We start from the raw sequence: 7,561 nt of genomic DNA, 5'->3' as shown, positions 1-7,561 counted from the left end.
TTCATGGATGGCTGTTTGGGAGCCTTGGCCAAGGTTTAAGGATGACAAGGGTATGGGGGCTGTTACTCTTTGTGGAAGAACTGACATCCCACCTTTATTCTTACCAACTTTCCTGTTTCCCTGTAGAGGCACAGAGCCTCTCTGTCAACCTTAGTTTCCTAGAGTTGAGCCAGATGCTCTGAGGCCCTATAGTGTGACAAAGATGCTGAAACAAGGCTGTGAAGCTTTGCGCAGTGGCAGTATCGTAGCCAATGAGGTTTATCCGAGGCGCGATTATTGCTAATTGAAACAAGGCTGTGGTCTGGCCTCTGGGGCTAGAGCCCACCCTGCCTTTATGAACTGTGACTGAGAGACAGAGGTACCTGTTCAATGTCACACAGCAGGTTAGTAGCAGACCAGGCCTGTGTACACACCCTGATGTCCTGAACAGAGTAATGGGATGACAAGGGTGTATAAGCTAGGCCCCAGTGCTCTACTGTTAGATGCCTCAGGCTCCGAGGTTGGAGCAGTAAAGTGGTGGGTCTTCTCCCCATTGTGTCGCTGCAGCCCCATCCTGCCATGCATCCCACAGCCTCTAGTGCTTATCAGAGAGAAGTAACTTTGGGAACCCTGAGCACGCATGTGAGGTACCCAAGGGACAGGAACTCACAGCCTCTCGGGGACGTACCATGGGCTTTCTCAGGGCTATAACCATCCTTGACCACTGACCCTATTAGCCTTGACACCTGAGTGACAGGGCTGTCCTCCATGTTCTGAGATAATCTGGCAACTTTACTCAGTCACATTTGCTGACCTCCAGCCTGATGTGGCCTCTCAAGGTAGAGATGCACAGGGAGTAGTCTAAGAAGTCTAAAGCAAGGGATGGGGGTTGGCAGGGCCATGGTAGGTCTGTTGGCTACGGGCATAATCTTAAGCTTCAAAGCTAAGCAGTCTGTCAGAAGGTAGATGTTGCAGACAGGTCTGACCTGAGCCATATTGTGGTTGCAGCTTGATACCTAATTGTATTCCAGAGCAATAGATCTTTTATCTTTCCTGGTTTGGTGAAGGACCTCCTGGTCTGAGAGGTTTGAATGGTTGGAGGCTGTCACCTCCAATAAACTCTTCAAATCAGGGTTAGGATTTGAATTGAGGGTGAGGGGTCAGAAGTTGGTAGCTCAGTGTGGCAGTAGCTCAGTGTGGCAGTACCTCAGGACCAGGGCAGCTGGTGGATTCACCAGAGGCAGCACCCCATGCTCTGGGGTGGGGGCAGTAGTAGTCAGCAAGGGTGCTTTATGCCAAGGGGGCATTGGGTGTTGTGGGAGATTTTGTAGGTGAGGGGCTTTACTTTAAAGTTGGAGAGCTATTTTCTGGTCTAGAAGAAGCTGGGGGTTTAGAGATGTCCCTGGTCCCTGTGGTGCCCCCTACCTGGTCCAAGTTCCCCACTGTGCCCAGCCATCTGTGAGTAGGCTGCAAGCCTCCATTCCTCTGAGCCATTTACCAGGTCTGACCCTTCTGTGGTCACATCAGCCCTCAGCAAGGGGCAGGGGAGGGCAGGGTGGAGAATGAGATTTAGAGCCCCCAAGAGCAGTAGTAGAGACCACACAGGGAAGGGGCTTTAGCCTTGAGTCTTGGCTCTTGGATCCAGGGATGGCTGGGTGCTGAGTGAAGCTGGGGGTGGGGGGATCCAGGAAAGGTTCTGATTCGAGTTCTGAAGGACACAGGGAGAAGAGGGCTAGTAACAAGCTGCATAGATTGATGGAGCCCTTCTTTTGTCCACTTTGCACCAGAGGGGCAGCAGAGAAGCTGATGAGGAGGGGCTCCTGCTCACCCTCTTAGGCCTCTCCTCCTGAGAGACTCCTGTCTCTCCAGGTCAGAAGTCCCGGTAATGGGGCCATCAGCCCCAGCCCCCTGCCCCTTCTGGTCTGTCATGGGCCCCAGGAGACTGAACTCTTCATGACTCTCACCAGCATTTACATATACCAGCTTTATTGAAGTAGCAGGTGCTGTTAAATCAGCTACAGAAATATTTCCTCAGGCACACCCCTGCCCCCATTACCCACCCACAGTCTCATCAGCCAGCACAGGGCCAACAAACTCCCACCCTTGCTATAAATAGTTCCCAAGCCTCCTCCACTCCTATTTCTTGCAGCTCTAGCCAGGCTCCAGTGAGAGGATAAGGTCTCAGAGTCTGTTCTTGATGGTTTTACAGGATTTCCATCCTTCTATGGATATGACAACACTCTGTAAGGCTTCCTTAAACTGGGAGAAGTTACTTTCCTCAGTAGTACAGTTCTTGGGTGATTTTGTTGGCTAAATAAGAAAGACATATTTAAGTCATATTTTTAGCAGAAAAAAATAAAAGCACACTCTCTTCTATAAGCCACAAGGGTCCTATAATAAGCCCTCCACCACCTAGGAGATAACTTTGGCAGGCCTTCCCCATCTATCTTAGGGACACACTGGGGGCCATCTGGTGATAGTGGAGTACAGGGTCAGGTCCACCTGTAGCCGTGGGGTAAGAGCCAGCAAAACATGGGCAGGTCCCTCAGTGGTCCAGGACAGGGACACAAGGACAAGCAGGGTGGGAGCACATAGGGGCCTCTGTAAGCAGGGGCCACACATGGGAATACCTCCGTCATTTCCCAAGAACATACCCCCCTAAACCACTATCCATCCTTACATAGTGGATTCCCAGTGAGGCTTATCAGCCCAGAAAGAGCCCCAGGCATGGCATGGCAAACCAAAACTCCCTTGGACTGGCTGCCCAGCTGGGGTTGGCACTGAGCAGCCCTTCCTGCTCCCCAGGCTGATTACACAACAGCCCTGCTCTGAACTCGGACCTGCTCCACACTGACCCCTGTGCATGGGGGCTTGGCAGAGGGCATCACAGAAACCTCCGAAACAACCCCTAAATCCCCACCCTCCCAACCCCCAGCCCGTCAGTGAGTGTATTTTTTTTGGATCAGAAAGTAGTATGTAAGGCCTCACATGTGGCAAGTGGGGGCCATAAGAAGCCCTTTGTCCCACTGGGCCCCTGGCTATGGTAGCCTAACTATCCTCTAAGAGCAAACAGTAACTTACTTTCAGCTTTGGGCAGATTCTGGTGAGTTCTTCCATGTCCTTATAAACCTTTTTTATGTGAAGGTCATGCGTGTAAGATTTCGTAAGTTCCCTCAGGGTGGAGATGAAGTCTTTTGTAAACTCACCATAGCAGGGCTCCTGAAACAGGGTGAAGAGCAGGGGGTTGGTGGTAGTGTACAGTTGAACCCCAGCCTCATCCAGCCCTGGTCACCCTGGCTAGATGGATCCCTGAACTCAAATTCAGGCCCTACCCTGATTGTCCCACAGGTGTCCCACAGGTGCAATGGTGTCTGGTCTCTCCCTACGCCCAGGGCTAATCTGGGAAAAGCCTAGAACCTGGCCACTGATTCATCTGTTGACTGGGCTAGAGCTCCCAAACTCAAACTCTCCCCGCCCCCCCAGGATTCCTCACTCCAGTGTTTTTTGTTCTTATCTCTGTGATGGGTACTGACTGGGGTGATGATCCCTTTCAAATGTGGTCAGAAAGGTACATGTGGCAACAGCACCTTACCTCACTGGTGTTCTGGGGCCTTTTGAAGGAACCCTGAAAGCAGGAGAAATCGATCAGAAACACAAAGGGCCACTGAGCGCAGTGAAGTTTGATGAAGACCCAGACTTACATTGTATATAATGTTGTCAGCCAAAAGTTCTTTCTGAATTTCAGCGCAGACTGCCGTGTGATTGTCGTAGGCAGACACGTTGGCTGTCATCATGGAGGCGCAATGGTTTTCTGATCCCCAGAGTGCACAAGCCAGGAACACGTACAGGTACATGGTAGGACTGGAGGGTAGCTCCACGCTGATCTGAGCCCTGAGCTTGGCAGCATTTCTGTGGAGAAGGGTACCTATATAAGTGAGTCTAAGGAAATGCTAAGTCTCTTATCAGTCATCACTGGCTTACGTGGAAGACAGAGAGGACCTTATCGCTGGGCAAAATGTGCTTTTCATGCATTTTCTATGACCACAGCACACTTCATGGATTCTTGTCTTTGCTGAAAATCATGCTTGCTCTAATAACTTTTATTTGTAATCAAATTTTGAGTCGTGACCTCTCTGCCTGCCTGTTGGGACAGGTCTGTGGCCAGGACCAGTGCTGTCTACAGGTGCAGGCCAGAGCAGAGAGAGTGAGTGGGGTGGAGAGAGAGCAAGACGGACAACAGCTGCACCAAGCCAGCTTCCTCAGGCCCATCTGTCAAGGAGAAAGCTGGCCTTGTTGTCCTGTCTGCCTGACACTTGAGGACACACCCACTTCCTCATAGTCCCCAGGAGGGACACAGGGGAACAGGTTCCCGAACACAGCCTCCAACCTGGCAGGCAAAGCAAGGGAAGAACAGAGAACTGCTATTTCTTGGCCTGAAGACCTTGGGTTTTAGAGGAACGCCCCTGGTTAGATGCAAAACTTCAAGTAAAAAGAAAAGCCAGCTCACAAAAATGCCACACTAGAGCCATATCCTGATAAATTCTGAATATACATTCTGACTCTCACAGATTAGGATCACCCATTTGGGGGAAGGTTTGGTAAATATGGTGGGCCCTGACCCTGTGGTTTGTTTTTTTGTTTCCCTCTGAACAGGTAATCTATCTACTGGTTCCCCTTGGGAGTGGCTGAGGCCCTGAGTGTGAGGGTCAGGGTGTGGCCACAGGGCCAGGCCTCTGAGGGGCACAGGTGTTTTACCTCACTCTAGGGCAGGCCCATTCAGCCAGTGACCAGCCAAGCTCCAGGGACTCCCAGGCCTTCTCAGGAAGTAGGATGGCCTCGTACCAGAGCAAAATTCCCACTGACCAGGTTCCTTGACCTTCCAAGGGAAGCTAAAAACCTCTTTCTACAGTGGGAACCCTTGAGTATCCAGCGAAGCACATCTGGGTGTGCAGGTGCAGCACCCAGGCCAACTCTTACCTCCCCTCTGCTCTGTCAGGGCTGCCCCTGCTGGAGCATCCTGCCCCATCCCCAACCTGGTGGCTCCTCTTTCCCTCACCGCTTGCCCTGTGGTGAGGAGCACACCATTAGCATTTGCTCATGGTCAAGAACAAATGAAACTGCACAAATAAGAATGGGCTTTTAATAATGTATTATTATGGCAAAACATCTTGAATAAATAGAGAATATGTCCTTAAATAAATAAATAAATAAATATTAAAATACATAAATATATAAATAAATATTACTGATCCCTGCCAATGTACAATGTTCCCCATTCCCCATATACGAAGCTGGTAACAAGGGCAGCATGGCCCAGAGCAAGTCCGTGCCCCTCACCCCGGCCCTGGCCCGCCCTGTGGTCCCTCGAAGATGAAGATCCTGAGTTTCAGCAGTCCGTGGGTAGGAGTGCAGTGGTTCGGGAACTACACTCTCAGGGCTGGCTCCTGTTTGGACCGGCCTCTGTTGTTTCTGGCTGCCAGCAGTCAAAGGGGATGTTGAACAGAAATTCCTTCAGGTTTTCTTTGAAATTCCTGAAGGTGATAGTCTGGGTTGCACAGGGAGTTTCCTTAAAAACAGAACAAAATAAAACAAAACTTTTAAGTTCAGGTGTGAATGGGTAATGTGTGGGAAGCACCAGTGTGTTTCTGCACTGTCTTCTGAAACTCAGAGGCCAGAAGGCCCATTTGGAGCCTGCCTGCTGACCTGGGTCAGATGACAAGCTTGCCACCATGTGTCACCCAAAGGATGCACAACTTTGGCAGTGGCAGCCACAGCCAAGAGCCTGACAACACGCCAGCCCGAAGCTGGTCTACTGGGCTGGGCAGTTGGGCTGGTGTCTCTTTGTGTCTCAGCCCAGAAGGGGCAGGAGTCCAATCTTAGTATGACCCCCTCCTTGCTCCCATGCAATTAGGCACCTCACAAGGGGCCATGGAGGTGGTGTTTGGGTTCTGGAATATGCCCTAGGCAGGACCTGAGTTTCCTTGGGTTTACCTCACCTCTGACCTCACTGATGATAATAAGGACAGATGCAGCTCCCTCTGGGGAGTGTATAGGCCCCTAGAGCTCCATGGCTTTAACTCCTAGAGATGAAAATGGGCAGGGCTGCTCAATCTCTAGAGGGGCAAATCTGTTAAACAGAACCCCTTTGGGGTCCTGAACAGCTACAGCCAAAGGTCCCTCCTTATCCACTCCACCGCCCTAGACCAAGACCTTCCAGCTTGGGACCCTGACGTGGGCACTCACCGGGGTTTCAAGGCAGTGCTCCTTGTAGTGGTCGGCCATCAGGTTTAAGGGTTGCTTGAGGCTGATGAGGCTGCCCCGTAGGCCTTCACTGTACAGCTGTAGGCGCGTCTGCAGGCATGTCGGCTCCTGTGGGAAATGTCCATTTCCTGGTAAGTAGTGGACAAGTGCCCTCTGGTGGGCACATGACACCCTCCCCGTCACTCTTTCCAGTTCTCAGCCCTGTCCCCCAAGAGAAGGACTTGGGAGGGGCACAGGATGATGCCGGGTTCAGTCATACACACTGCTCTGTCTGTGCCAACATGAATCTGCACCATTCAGCTTAGGCCACCCCCAGCCAGCACAGCCACTTTCCCTGGCATCTTGAGAGGGTCCCAGGCCCCAGGAAAGGAGGTCACTAACCCCCACCATTCAGGGAGAAGGTAGCAGGGTGGGGTATCCTGCTATGTGAACATGGCTTGTTCCTGAAATCTCTCTGTGCTCCTCTGTTGCCAGCATGCTCTCTCCACAGGGCTTAGTCTCATGAGTGTCCCAAGCCCACAGCCTCTGTGTCCTGCAGTAAGTCCCGCCTACCCACCTGTCCCCTGGTGACCCCTAGCCCCTTGAATGCTAGGTCTGTCCGTGGCTGCTCAGCTAATGGAATTCACGTGAATGCCACAGGAGCAAGGCCGGTGGCCTCCTGAGAGCCCCTCCTGGCAGCCAGCTGACTGGAGAGAAAGTGGACTGACAACCCTGTGAAAGTCCCTCTGAAATGGAGCCACCCCCAAGGTAGAGGGGAAGGTGTGTTGGAGAGAAACATCTTACCTGGCGGTCAAACATTCCAGAGACGACTTTTACTGATTCATTCTGTAGAAAAGAAAAATACCATTTTATTAAGCTGACAGGCAGGGCCAGTCCAGGCCAGCAAGGTGGCCCAGGGACAGCCTGCACTCCCTCACTCACCATCACAGCAGTCTCATCACTACTTTTGTTCAGAAGGCTCAGGGCCTCTTGGATGGCATCCACGTGCCGAGAGGGTCGAGTGACAGGTCTGGGTAAGCTGGTGGGTGCAGAGATGCTGCAGACCACAGTGCCCAGGAAAAGCAGGTTCTGCAGCCACATCCTCCTGAGGACTTTAGCCTTTCTCTCTGAGCACTGGGCTCACTGGCAAAAGAGCTCTTATATACACAGTTAGAGGAAATGATTAATGGTGACCACAAAACGCCAGGGAGGCGGGGGAACTACCTGACCTGTGGAATCTCCTGGCCCTTATCACACATGGGAACGGTGAGCCTTTCCTCCAGGTGGTCAGGCTCAGGGGTTTTTCATCAGTGAGCCCTTCCAAGAATTGGCAGCGCATCCG

The 7,561-nt window shown here is 51.9% G+C and overlaps 1 protein-coding gene and 1 pseudogene across 1 annotated transcript; one reads left to right on the top strand and one right to left on the bottom strand.

Annotated features, from left to right (window-relative positions):
- The first annotated feature begins 222 nt into the window (after nt 1-222).
- Nucleotides 223-291, top strand: LOC131832771 (U4 spliceosomal RNA; annotated as a pseudogene).
- A 4,810-nt stretch (nt 292-5,101) lies between these two features.
- CSF2 (colony stimulating factor 2) lies at nt 5,102-7,561 on the bottom strand. The gene is made up of 4 exons (XM_059174510.1): nt 7,162-7,561; nt 7,024-7,065; nt 6,223-6,348; nt 5,102-5,545 (listed from the first exon to the last, which is right to left on the bottom strand). Exons 1-4 carry the CDS (start codon nt 7,318-7,320, stop codon nt 5,411-5,413), a joined length of 462 nt encoding a protein of 153 aa, XP_059030493.1. The 5' UTR covers nt 7,321-7,561; the 3' UTR covers nt 5,102-5,410.

Source organism: Mustela lutreola, chromosome 5, assembly GCF_030435805.1.
Source record: "Mustela lutreola isolate mMusLut2 chromosome 5, mMusLut2.pri, whole genome shotgun sequence".
In the NCBI taxonomy this organism is placed as follows: domain Eukaryota; kingdom Metazoa; phylum Chordata; class Mammalia; order Carnivora; family Mustelidae; genus Mustela; species Mustela lutreola.
Note: the sequence above shows the minus strand (reverse complement) of the source record. Positions and strands in the feature narration are given on the sequence as shown.

Excerpts from the sequence above, each read along its gene's own strand:
- CSF2 (XM_059174510.1), bottom strand. The coding sequence starts at position 7,320 with ATGTGGCTGCAGAACCTGCTTTTCCTGGGCACTGTGGTCTGCAGCATC. Across the intron at positions 7,066-7,161 it reads GTGATGAGACTGCTGTGATG|AATGAATCAGTAAAAGTCGT; the intron begins GTGAGTGAGGGA and ends TCTTTTCTACAG. Across the intron at positions 6,349-7,023 it reads CTGGAATGTTTGACCGCCAG|GAGCCGACATGCCTGCAGAC; the intron begins GTAAGATGTTTC and ends CATTTCCCACAG.